The following is a 13,135-nucleotide window of genomic DNA, read 5'->3' as shown; positions in this document are numbered from 1 at the left end:
CTGATCGGTGGTTTCAAAATGGCCGCTGGGTAAATAAAATGGCTCCCCGCTGTTTTCTGGGTCAGATTCCTCACAAGACAACCACCAAAAATGGCCGCCCTATGGAGGATCTTCGCTGGTGAGTTTTTAGCCCACTGGAACGCATTAAATAGGTTTTAATGCATTTCAATGGGGTTTTTATTTTTGCATTATGACGTTTTCATTCTACAGTGATTTCGCTGGAACGAATTAACATCGTAATGTGAGGCACCACTGTATGTAGATCCTTGTATAAATGGCAAGGTATTATTTGATCCCAGTAGATAACCAAACTTTAATACCATGCATAAAACAACTAAGCAGTGCTATAAATTAATCTGGGTTCTGATACAAAGAGGTCATTACTGAAGGTATCACTGAGAGAACCACTGACAACCAATAGCTCAAAGAATTGCATCGCGCAGCGCATTCACTGGATATGCACTGGGCCATGCAATTGAAAAGCCAGTTTTTTAAAAAATAGCATCCATAGTACAGCTTTCTACCATTTTGACACATGGTGCACTTTTCACACACACACACACACACACAGAGAGAGAGAGAGAGAGAGAGAGAGAGAGAGAGAGAGAGAGAGAGAGAGAGAGAGAGAGAGAGAGAGAGAGAGAGAGAGCAGATGCAGATTACTATTTTAGGATCTAATTATTCCCCCCATAAAGTGGTCCAGCTTGTCGACATTCAGATGCAGGTGAGGAGAAGGCTTCAGTTCAGTGCTGACTGCACTATGGCTACTGCTGTAGTTCACCTGGAGGTACTTTGTCAAACTATTAAAATTCTGGTTTCCTCACTTTCATTGGAAGATTAGCATGTCAGAACTCTTATATTTTTAAAAAAGTCTGTATTGTAATACTTGACCTTGTTTATCAAGGGTTATATCCCACTGGTATCACTGCACTGATTGAATCACCTTTGGACCAGTAGCTATCCACCTGCTGCCTTGCTAGTGGTGTTCTAACAGGTGGATCGGTCTGGGGCATCATGAGAAGGGGAGAATCATCCAAAATTGCCTCTTATCTTACTCAACTCACAAAAGCCTACATCTGTTAGTGGTACAAGATCTTGTGAATACAAATATTAGTTATTGAGCTTTTTATTCTGAAAAAACATTATACAGTATAGTAAATCTGTATGCTTTCTATATAACAACTATGGATCTCAGGACTTTTTTGTGTACAAGCAAAACTCCCTTTGCTTTTCTTATAGATAACAAATTGTCCAAAGATATATGAAAAATACCCTTTTTAACTGTATGCCAAAGAAAAAGTAATATTGTCGTTACTTTGGCATAATACAGCAACCATGCAGCCCATGGTCTTAATGGATTCAGAGGATTAGATCTATAGTTCCACTCAGACTACAAGCTGTTGATGAGCACAGCTTTCACTGTTCTTTACTGCATATTCCTAAATAAACATCCTACATTCTTCTTTCCTAAAAAAATATTGTGCTTAGCAGGCCTAAACATTTAATTTCCCCCCCCCATATACTTGTATACCACCTGATCAGTGCAAGGCACTACTTTCAAGCCACATTACTTTTAAATAATGATTTACTGCAAGCTTCTGCAAAGCAGCAAAGATTATTTTGCTAGCAATATATAATATATAAAAATGTGTTAGTTTTAACAATAGTTGTAACTATCTTGTTCTGCTATCCAAAACTGATTTACTTGGCTTTCAGCACTTATACTCAGAACAATGTGAGAGCATCCTCTCTTAACATACTATGGACTGACTATTTTTAGACTATCCGTTCACCATTGTTCGGTTTTCCATCAACTGATGCTTGTTTTATTTGATTATATGTGATGCTTGCCTCTTATTATATTTAAGCTTTGTTTTATTTTACATCTGTTCCCCTCTGGATATAAACTGCCCAGAATAATGTTTATCACTAATTGGTGCAGTATACAAGTCAAATAAATAAAAAACAAACAAACATAGCAGTAATCTTAGAACATTTCAGCAATAGCCAACTTGCCAACATATCCACTTAAAAGAGCCATACCAAACTTCTAATCTTAAACTTGTTCTACTGTCCTGGTGTGTGGAACATAATAACCAATCATTTTCACAAAATATGCAGAACTATTTTTTTTCTTATTTTTGTAAATAGGATTAAGGCAGTTAGCAATTTCTGCAAAATTGTGCTTGCCAATCAGGGTAAAATACATCTCAACTCTTCTGCAAATTACCATTTCCATGGTCATAACAAGGCTTTGTGCCATGACAGACTTATAAGTTATTTCAATACAGAACACAATGGTTTATCAAAATGATGAAATCTAATTTTAATAATTTAAGCTTCATTTCTACAAAAATGTATGTGACAGTAAGTCTGATATAACTCACTGGACGTTACTTCTGAGCAGACATATCTGGCCTTGAAGTGTTAAAACATGTCCAAAAGACCCAAGAGGCCCTAAATGAAAAACATTTAAATTGAACCCACTTAAGATACTTCAAACATACTACCAACAGGAAATTGAACAAACTTTGGGAGGCAGTGGAAGACAGGAGGGCCTGGCGTGCTCTGGTCCATGGGGTCACAAAGAGTCCGATATGACTTAATGACTAAACAACAACAAGATATTTCAAAATGCTCAAACCTCTCAGCTGTTGTGTTTTCATAAAGAAACACCTCTTTGCACTAACACCTATTGCACTAACATTTTACTGAAACAGAGCTGTCATATTGTCCTCTAGCTACACAGAAAACTCAAGATTCAAAATATTTTTATGTAAGTAGAAATGTGTACATCTCTTTGTTTGGGACTGGAGATTTGTTGCTAGGATAACCCCTTAGCTCTTTGGTTCTTTATTTAGGTCCCTCTGAAGTCTCTTGACCTGCTGTCAGATTACAACACAAAGTCTTCAAGATAAATACCAGGGACAACAGTTTCCTTGACTGACCACTTTTCAGCTTAACAATGCTAAAGCTCATTTTACATATCTGGCAGTAGAGTTACAGAGAAACAGGAGTAATTTACTTAATTAGTCCTGAGTATTATAAATGCCTAGAAGAATAATTGCTAGAGAAATTCACATGAATTCTATGATGAATATCTCAAACTGATGCTCTCATATTAACCACCTCTAGGAAAAGGAACACTCATTCCCCTGAGAAGCTGTCCGGTTTCCTTATCAATTTGCTTGCTGCCTTCCTGGCTGCCTTTGACTGCTGTAATTTCTGTGTGATGAGGAAAAAGCTTGTAGCCAATAACAGGTGGTATAATATGAGGTATCTCTTCCCATAAGGGTCGAGAATGCTGTCTCTCCAGTGCTTCTAATGCCACATTTTGTCTAGATGGTGCAAAAAACAAAAACAAAAAAAAAAAAGCCTTAGATTGCACAGGCTATGTGCCATTGAACTCATCATATAAGCATATATGGGACTGCACAGTAGAACCCTTTTATTCCAAAATGAAGCAATTATGTAACTGTTTAATTACATAGAACTAATGAAATCAAAACGGTTGGAGTGTTCCAGAAAATCTATAGTATACCAAAGGAAAGAAACAAATTAATCCTTTTGGTTTCTTGTCTATTTTAAAGGTAGACTCCAGCATCAAACAAAATGTACACTGAGATCATCTCACTCAGTTCAGTAGGACTCACGTTCATCATGGATGCTGGCACATGACAGCTTTTGGAAACATTACTTTTCATAACCAGTGCTCATGCAAGCTACAGGATTCTGAGTCCTGTCCAAAAACTGACTTCCTTCAGGCTCTGGAGTAACTCACACGACTTGGTTCAAGGTTCATAAACCTCTTCATGAACTTAATATTCTTACCACATGCATTTAGAAAGGGCCAGTGAAGGTCAAAACACAACATATATCTTACCAAGGTAAAGGGATAACAACTGGTCACAGGAATGTGCACTACAGCCCACCTCACCTTTTAAAGTCAGTCTCACCCACCCCCAGTTGCTTGCTATCTATCATAATTAGTTAAAGCTAACTAGGGGTTCTAGTCACCCAGGCCTAGATTAGCACAACACAGACCTCAAACATAGTTAAAAGATCTTCTTTGAAAAATAAAGTGAATTTGCAATGATCAATTAAGGTGCAGACTGGAGAATGCATATTCCCACAGCTCCTCTCTTATATGAACTACCCAGCAATTAAGATCTAGCCAGGGGGCCCATCCTTCAAGGAGGTAAGGGGGATGGCTTGTAGACAAAGGGCCTTTTCGGCAGCTGCTCCCAGACTATGGAACTCCATCCTGAAGATTAGTCTGGCGCTGACACTGATGAGTCTCAGCACCAGGTCGAAACCTCCCTGTTCCAGAAGGTTTTTAATTGAAATAGTATCAAAGCAAAGAAAAAAAAGCAAAGCATGCTGCTTATATACCACCCCATAGCTCTTCAAGCACTCTCTGGGCGGTTTACAATTATGCAAGCTACACATTGCCCCCCCCCCCCCAGCGAGCTGGGTACTGTACTCATTTTACCAACCTCGGAAGGATAGAAGGCTGAGTCAACCTTGAGCCGGCTACCTGCCTGGGATTGAACCCCGGGTCGTGAGCAGTCCTGATGGCAATTTTTAGAGCCTTATACTTTTAATTCTATTTTAATTGTTTTTATCTTTTTATCGAATTCAAATTGTTGTAAGCCACCCAGAGACCTTTGGGTAGTGTGGGCAGAACAGAAGTTAAACAAACAAACAAACAAACAAACCACCGCATAATAATGCTGTTCCTCATTGAGAAAACCTTTACTTTTTGCCATTTTAATTCTTGCACTGTGGTGTATTAGAAAGGTGTTTCTGATCTGCATCAAATGATCATGAAATGGACCTAAAGGAATGTACAGCTACAACAACATACAGTTGCCAAAACATGCTGAAATGGGCACTTTTCATTCTGTTATGATAAGTCATAATCTTCTCTACTCACACACCTGCCTAACAAATAACAAATTAACTGAACCAGTGTCGAAAAAGCAAATGAAATAAATATGAGCAAATAAGCTCCTTAAGTGAGTAGTAGCTTGCAATATTTATTATTTTTGCTGGAACTTCACATCGGCAGCAATCCTCTAGCCTAGTGCATATATAATTCTACACTGCAGAAATTTCTGCCACCACAAACATTCAAAAACACAGCTGCCAAGCTTGCCAAATCTGCAGAAACCAAGTGTATAATCTCTTTGTAGAGATAAACATCCATATGTCTGGTACATATTCTTATATGGAAATGGAGCACCTAGGCCTCCCTTTCTGTCTTCACTTCAAGTGCTGCTCTCAGTCTCATTGTTGTATGAAGTCCAGCCCTTGACTACAGAAGACGTGGTGCAGCAACCAAGGGGTGTCATTCACTTATTGTCTCAATGAGAGCTGCCTACTGTGCTGCTTGCCTTCAGACATCCAGCCATGCTATTACTTTTATGCCCTTTCAATCTTAGAAATAGCACTGCAACCCTTGAAGGGGTTGTCATTACTGCTTTTTTGTTTGTTTGACCTTTCTGCGGGCAATACAGACATTAATAACACTTTCCATTGCTTCTGAGTGTTTGTGATTGTTATCCATATAGAAAATACCATAAATGAAATCAGTTTCTTACAGGAAGACAAGACAAATAAAATATAAATTTAAAATGTTAAAACAAAACAGTAGGCCACCAGCAGATATAAACTGGCTGAGGAACAAATCCAATAGTGTGCAGATATATCATCATTGCAGAAATGAAGTATACAGTACATTACTTTTCTGTACATACGGATACAAAAACTAACCTTTACTTCAGGTTCTGGTGATACTTTCTCCACTTTGTTCTTGTTTAACATGCTTTTCACCAATTCTTCTACTTGCACATTGAATTTCATGAAGGTCACATAAACCATATAAGCAGCCAACAGCGTTAAACTTTCCCACCACATAATAAAGTTATCCAGAAAGAAGATTATTAGCAATATCAAGTCCATGATGTAAAAACTCACATCCCGAAAGAGTGGCCACCAAGTAAGGTGCAAAATTTCTTTGGAAAACAAAGCACACATCCCAATCACAAACAGGATATTGAATACTGCAGATCCTACTATTGTTCCAATACCAACATTGCTGTGAGATATAAAGACTCCAATTAAAGAAGTGAAAAGTTCTGGGGCTGAGCCACCTGCAGCCATGAAGGTTGCCCCTGCCACATCGTCAGAAATTTTTAGTTTTTCTGTGATGACTGTCAATGATGGGACAAAGAACTCATCACAGACAATGGCTAAGGCTATGAACATATAAATCATTCCAAAAATATGAAAGATTACAGCACCTCTTCTTCTCTCTTCTAAAGAAAAAAGATCTTCTGGATATTCCCCTTTGTGTTCTTCTGTGTTATTCTCCTGTCCAGCTTCAGATTTCATAGAAATAGGTGAATCAGGCGTATCATTTTGAGTCTGCTCCTTAAAGTCTAACAGAGTTCTTTGATGTACATCTGTAGTCTTTTGGCTACCTCGATTACCGTCTGTCTCTGTGCTATAAGGTTCCAACTGGAAAAAGGCACTAATGGAAAGAGAGAGTGTGCTCACAGCCATAATACCTAGAAAAAGTCCTGTTATTCGTATCAGTCTCTTTTTTTTCCTAACACTCCGGTGTTTCTTACAGCCAGGTGGTAGCTCCTGAAGACACCACTCTTCAAGGAAATGATCAGCAAAGTTCTTATAGTGAGACATTTTGAGCTCCTTCCTGTGGTCCTATAATATAGAGTCAGGTAGACTGTTCTGTCATTCTATTGCTGTTCCTGTGAACAGTGCTTTGACGTCCTCTCACTGAATCAAGGATTTTTATACGTTATATGGAGTGCATATGCCTCAACTGTGTTTGAAAAAGAGAGAGAGAAATGTTTATCAGCTTAGTTATAATGCTGGATGTGCCAAAATATATTTCCCTCTACATATCCCTACCCCTTTTTAAAATACACTGTATTACACGGTCACATGTAACAAATGATTATCTTCTACAGTAAGCATAGCTTTAGCAGTGTTCCCTGGGTGTTAGAAAACTTGGATTTGTACATTTATATACTCAAAAAGCCTTTCTGTGATGACGCTGAGTCACTAGAACCTGCTAACAAGTGTATTTGTTTTATCAGTTTCTTACAGGAAAACCAAACATGGCTACTTCATGCTCCCAGGACTAGTTTTTATTGCCAGTGTGCATCCACAGAACCTGTCTACAGACATCTTTCTCCTTTTCTCAACATGCTGGATCAAATTTATCCCGGCATATCGAAGATGTGCATATATTCATTATTAAGTTCATCATTATTAAAAACCCTGAGAATGCAATTTGCAGGGAAGAGAGCACTTAAATTCAAAGATAAGTACAGTATCAGGAAACTCAAAGGTACCATGCAGTTGAGTCTTCTGAAGAATAGCTCAATTCCATAGCCGTACTGAGGTAAAATATCATGATTTAAGCCATTTTAATTAACTGATACTCAGTGAAGTCAAATTAATTAGAGTGGTTTACATCTAGATACAATTCAATTAAACTGTGGGTTGATCTACAATTTATTTAAAATATTAACATATCCAACTGGCATATATGATTTGCAGTGTTATAAAGTATAAACATTTCTTAAAAGTTTCCTTAAAGTCTTCCAATGCAAATATTTAAACAGAACTTAATATGGTGTCCTTACCAACAAAGTCCTGTTCTGTGCTATTAAGAAAAACGGGGTATAAATAAACGCTAACAATGTTTATTATTTTTGAAAGCAGGTAAAAATCTCCCACTCTATCTAAGAATGCACCATCAACCTGTGTAATAAAAATGAAACACATACACTGGATCCAACCATTCTCTTTCCCATTGCACATTCTATTCTTGTAAGCAGACACAAAGTATGGCTGAGGAATTAAGCCTCTCCTCATTCAACCCCTGCACTTTTCCCAGTAAATTGATCCTATTACACTAAAGACTCAGGGTTCCTTTGGGGAAGCCTCTGCCTGTCAAGGTGAGGCTGCAGCATTTCCAGAGCCATAACTAGACATTTTGGCATCCAAGGCAATTAGCACCATCTCTCACCTATTCCACCCTCATGTACATAAACACCACCACATCCCCAGAAAGAGGATGATGACAATGAAGTGTCTCTTTAAGATAAGAACAGAATAGGGGAAAAAAACCCAGCCCAAAGTGAATATGGCTCTGCAGTGTTCTCATTTATTTGCTTAACAAACAGCACTAGATTGACCTCTAGACATCAGTGCCCTCCAAATTTGGGTGCCCTGGGGGAAAACCCTGATTTCTCCACCCTAGTTTCAGTCCTGAGCATTTCTCTCCAAACCAAAATCCCAGTTCTACAAAACAAAAACTTCCAAAATGCAAGTAGATGAGTCTCAGAGAAAAATTAATATTGCCTTTTAATTCACCTCTTCTATTTATCTAACAGTCTTGAAAGATGTTTATAGGAAATGCACACGGAACAGGCTGCAGCTTCCTCACTGCAAAATATGCAAGAAGTCTATTTCCCATTTAAAGCTGCAGTCAAACACACATTTTAGCTAGAAATAACTTCCCTTAAATTCAATGGCATTTATTTATTAGTAGTCCTTCTAAGACTGTGAGAGCCAGTCTTAAAAAAACAAATTGCATTAATCTGTCTTGTTTTTCAGAGAATGAATTTACTGTTGCCTGTAGTCTGGCAACAGACGTTGTGTGCGGAACCAATTTATAGTATGGAACCAATTTATAGTAACTCTAAAAGGGAATTCAGGGTATATAATAGGGATTTAAGGACTGTTCCACTCCACTAGTTCCACTCCCCTAATAAGTTTCCAGGCTGAGCAGGGGTATCCAGACCCCCTGAATCCTAGTCCATCACTCTATCCACAATGTCACACTGGGTAAAATGGGAGAGGGCAGGAAACTTTATAAAAGTACTGTAGGTTCATTACATTTTAGAAAAGCTTTGGCTGTTCAAGCATGAAAATTACATTTCCTGACACAAAAATTGGGTGCCTTGTGAGCTGAAAAGGGGAAGGGGTTTAGTTTATAAATTACAGGGTGACATCCCTCTGCTCCGCTCCTGAGAGACCCGGCTGGGGTGCTGGTAACTACATCGTGCTTTCTTCCCAACCTTCATTTAAATAATAACAATAAAACAAAGTCATCAAATGCTAAAGTAAAAACGGCACTCATAAACCTGGCATGGTGCATATTTTTCCCCTCGGGGAACAGCCGATTTTGCACTGGGGAGGTCTACACCCAACAGCCTTCAGCCATCCTCCCGCCCATTCCTGCTCCGGAGAAGCCGTCCTTATCTTTTCTGCGCAACCCCTCCCCTCCCCGTACTTACCCCAAAGTGTACCCTTGGGCGGAAGGGCGTTTGCCTGAGACCCCGCCACCCTCGATCGAGGAAGGGATGGAGGCAATCCTGCCTGCCCGTCTCTTCCTGCTCTCCGGAAAGTGATGATGGGCTCAAGACACGAACCAGGGGTGTTTGGTGCTGTCAGCCGGCGGAGGACACCTGAGCGAACGAGCTCCGCGATAATCTGACCCCCGCCGCCGCCGGCCCCTCGGACGCCCGGCTCCACAGGGAGGAGGCTCTTAGCCGCCCTCCCACCGGGCGAAGCACGAAACTCCTCCCACCAAGAAGAGCTGCCGCCGCCCCCCCCCCTTTTCCCTCTCTCACACACGTGGCAAGGGAAAGAGCGCAAACGTTGTTTCCCCGGAAGCAGCAGCTTCGTTACTTGGCAGAAGCCTGGAAACACGGAACTGGGGCGATCCCACAGAAAGAGGGAGAAAACCGGGGTGTAATGGGGGAAAGTGGCCGTCTTCGAATTCACTCCCTAGTGAACCTGAGGCTGGTGACTTGACTTCGGCCGCCCCAACTGGTGGTGGTTGTGAGGATACACGCGCTACTTAAACGAAGGGCGGGATTTTTTTTTTTTAAGAGTTGTGGTTCAAGAGCAGATGGGGTAGCCGGGAACTTGATGAGCAAGAATTTAACTCGTGAAGTATTTTTCTTCCGTTGTCAGGCAAAAACAAAAATGAAAACAACGAAATAAAAAATACCTCTTTCATTGAACACCATACTTTCCAATCCCGTGTAAGGATTATGGAAAAGCAACACCTTATTCAGTGGATTTGCTTCCAAGTAAACTGGCTTTGGAGTGTTTTCGTTTTGTTTCTCCAGGGGAGAATGTTTTCCTTTGAGAAATGGATTCTTAACATGCCCTGTTGTGTAAGGTTTAGACAAGTCGCTTCTGGTTTATGACCCTCTGAATGAGCAATCTCCAGAATGTCTGGTCCTCAACACAGCTCTGCTTGGCTCTTCTAAAATCAAGCCTGAGGTAAGGCAGTGGTTCCCAAGATGTTCTGTGCTGTGCTGGCCAGGATTTTTGGGAGTTGTATTTCAAGATGAACCAAGATTGGGAAGCATCTCATAGCCCCATCTCATAGTTGGTCATTCTCTATTCCTGTTGCTCTCCCTTCCCAGCATTAACTTTTCCATAGAATCCTGCCTTCTCATGATGTGCCGAAAGCAGGACAGCCTGTTTTGTCATTCTTGCCTCCAGTGATTGTTCATACTTGATTTGATCTAGGACCCACTTGTTCATCTTTCTGGCAGTCCAGGGTATCCACAAAGCTCTCTTCCAGCATCACATCTCAAACAAATCATTTTTTTTTCTGTCAGCTTTCTTTACTGTCAGGCTTTCACACCTACCCTGTTTCCCTGAAAATATGACCTAACCTGAAAATAAGCCCTAGTATGATTTTTCAGGATGCTCATAATATAAGCCCTACCCTCAAAATAAGCCCCACTGTGCAGCAACCAGAAGAAGATGGCATGACTGTATTTGAATGAATGTAGATTGTTGTACATGAACAAAATAAAACATCCCCTGAAAATAAGCCCTAAAGTGTTTTTGGAGCAAAAATAATATAAGACCCTGTCTTATTTTCAGGGAAACACAGTATATGTGGTGAATGGAAATACCAGAGTGTAGATCAGTGATGTCAAACTTTTTTGGGCTGGAGTGCCCAAACGGGGGAAAAAACCCAGCAGGTGGCAGCAGAAGAAGGGGGAATCCTGGGCATGGAGGTGCCTCAAGACCAGCACCACTCTGGATCCAGCACCGCTCTGGATCCTGGCCTGCTGTCTGTCAGGGCACCATCATTGTGGCTGGCTGCAGCCGCCTTCTCAGGTTCGGCCGCGGGGGGGAGCGGAGTAGTGATCCAGTGACTTAAGACTCGCGTGCCTGCACAAAGGGCTCTGCATGCGAGCTGTGGCAGGCGTGCCATAGGTTTGCCATCACTGGTGTAGGTGATCTTGGTCTCCAGTGGCATAATCTTACATTTGATTATCTTTTCTAATTTCCTCATTGTTGCCCTTCCTAGTCTCAGTCTTCTGATTTCTTGGCTGCGGTCTCCATTTAGATCAAGGTATACAAAATCTTTAACAATTGCAATTTCTTCATTGTGTACATTAATGTTGTGTATTCTGCAGTTATGACTTTTGTCTTAATGTTCAACTGCAGGCCTGCTTTAGCACTTTCTTCTTCCTCTTTCACTGCAAGCTGCTTCAAGTCATTGTTTGTTTGTTTTGCCAGTAAAAAGGTTTCATCTCTGTATCTTTTAAATCAATTTGGCCTTGTTTTAATAGATCTATATCTTCCTGATGGCAATAGTTCATGCAAAGAGTGTCCAGGAGGGGAAGTGCCCCTTATAGTATTTTGTGCTTTTAAAGACAACAGTCTCTGTACAGTTCTTCCAATGCAGGGCGGAGACACCCAACAGGCTTCTGTGCTGTATTAATCAACCTCTGGAGTAATTTTCTCATCACAGAAAGTACAGCCTTTTCCAGTACCTCTGAGGTATTTATGCTCCAAGTCATGCTCTTCTCAATATGGACACCCAAAAACATAAAATCCTTGCTCTTTCTACCCAGTCTCCACTGATGAATAATGGTGGAATATCGATCCCTTCTTCCTATGTATTACAAGCTCCTTAGTTTTTGAAGTATTTAGAAGCAAGTTATTCTTGCTACACCATTTAATCAATCGTTCCACCTCCAATGTGGGGTGCCCTACTGTGGTATCATCTGTGAACTTAACGCTGGTATGGCTGTTATAAGCAGAAATACAGTCATCTGTATAGACCAGAGGACTCAGCACACATCCTTGTGGTGAACCAATGCTAAGGTTGAGAAGCGTAGATGTATATTGCTCTATTCTAACCCTCTGACAGTGTTCAGACAAAAAAACCCTATAAGATTTCATCACTACAGCACTGTTAGCCTGTGGAATTCTTGAAGCTGACAAAGCCTTAAACAAGCATGTGCTGACTCTTACTTTTATGAGTGCTGCTAGGTTAAAGCTAGCTTATGTAGCCTATGTAGCCTTTTGCTTTGCTTTACATGTGCAATTGTTGGATTTTCACTTATACTAGACGTGAATCTGCAAAAACAAACAAACCCTTCTTTTCCCTTTCTGTGTTGCAGGAAAGTGGACTAACTACGCTGGACAGGCAGGACATGATCAGCAATCTCAACACTTTTGACTTTCTTAACACTTTTTCCAACATTGAGAATTTTGGTTAGTCAAATATTGAAATAACATTATTGAATACTATTAGCTCTCCCTCACAATTCTCTCTGGAGCCCCATTTGACAGTATGGGTTTGGACCTCTTAGTCTTGAGCTGTCCTGTTTGTCATATGCAGAATGAGCAACAGATGTTGATAATTGGTTAAGGTGATATGTAGAAATATTACTTGGTACATTTTTAAAAATCTTCGCGTCTATTTTGTTTATTATTATTAAGGTCTGATCAACCTCTCTCTCAAGACTGTTACTTAAAACTCTATGGGGAATTCCTGGAAAATCAAAATGGGGTTTAACGCACACACAGAGAGATTCTAGGAATCTTTCTTGGGTATAAAAATGTGGAAAGTGGCTCTTAATTTTATGAGTGCCACTAGGTTAAAGCACACCTGTGTAGCCTTTTGCTTGCTTTACATGTGCAATGGTTGGAGTTTCACTTATTCTAGATGTGAATCTGCAAAGAAATAAACCCTTCTTGAGAGGCGGGGCTTTGTTGCAGTGCTGCCAGTAGTGCCAGAGAAGAGCTCTCTGGAAAAACTGGAACCATCCAG

The 13,135-nt window shown here is 40.3% G+C and overlaps 1 protein-coding gene and 1 long non-coding RNA gene across 2 annotated transcripts in view; one reads left to right on the top strand and one right to left on the bottom strand.

Moving 5' to 3' along the window:
* Positions 1–9,533, bottom strand: part of SLC24A2 (solute carrier family 24 member 2) — a 135,473-nt gene extending 125,940 nt beyond the window's left edge. The window contains 2 exon segments of the mRNA XM_072988874.2: positions 5,776–6,847; positions 9,336–9,533. Of these exon segments, the coding sequence (XP_072844975.1) occupies positions 5,776–6,705 (930 nt within the window). The 5' untranslated portion in view covers positions 6,706–6,847; positions 9,336–9,533.
* A 478-nt stretch (positions 9,534–10,011) lies between these two features.
* LOC140704079 (uncharacterized) lies at positions 10,012–12,612 on the top strand. Its single transcript, XR_012083197.2, has 2 exons — positions 10,012–10,136; positions 12,483–12,612. It is a non-coding gene; the product is annotated as an uncharacterized LOC140704079 (long non-coding RNA).
* Positions 12,613–13,135: the final 523 nt, after the last annotated feature.

This window comes from Pogona vitticeps, chromosome 2 (assembly GCF_051106095.1).
Source record: "Pogona vitticeps strain Pit_001003342236 chromosome 2, PviZW2.1, whole genome shotgun sequence".
NCBI lineage: Eukaryota > Metazoa > Chordata > Lepidosauria > Squamata > Agamidae > Pogona > Pogona vitticeps.
This window is presented reverse-complemented; position numbering and strand designations above follow the sequence as displayed.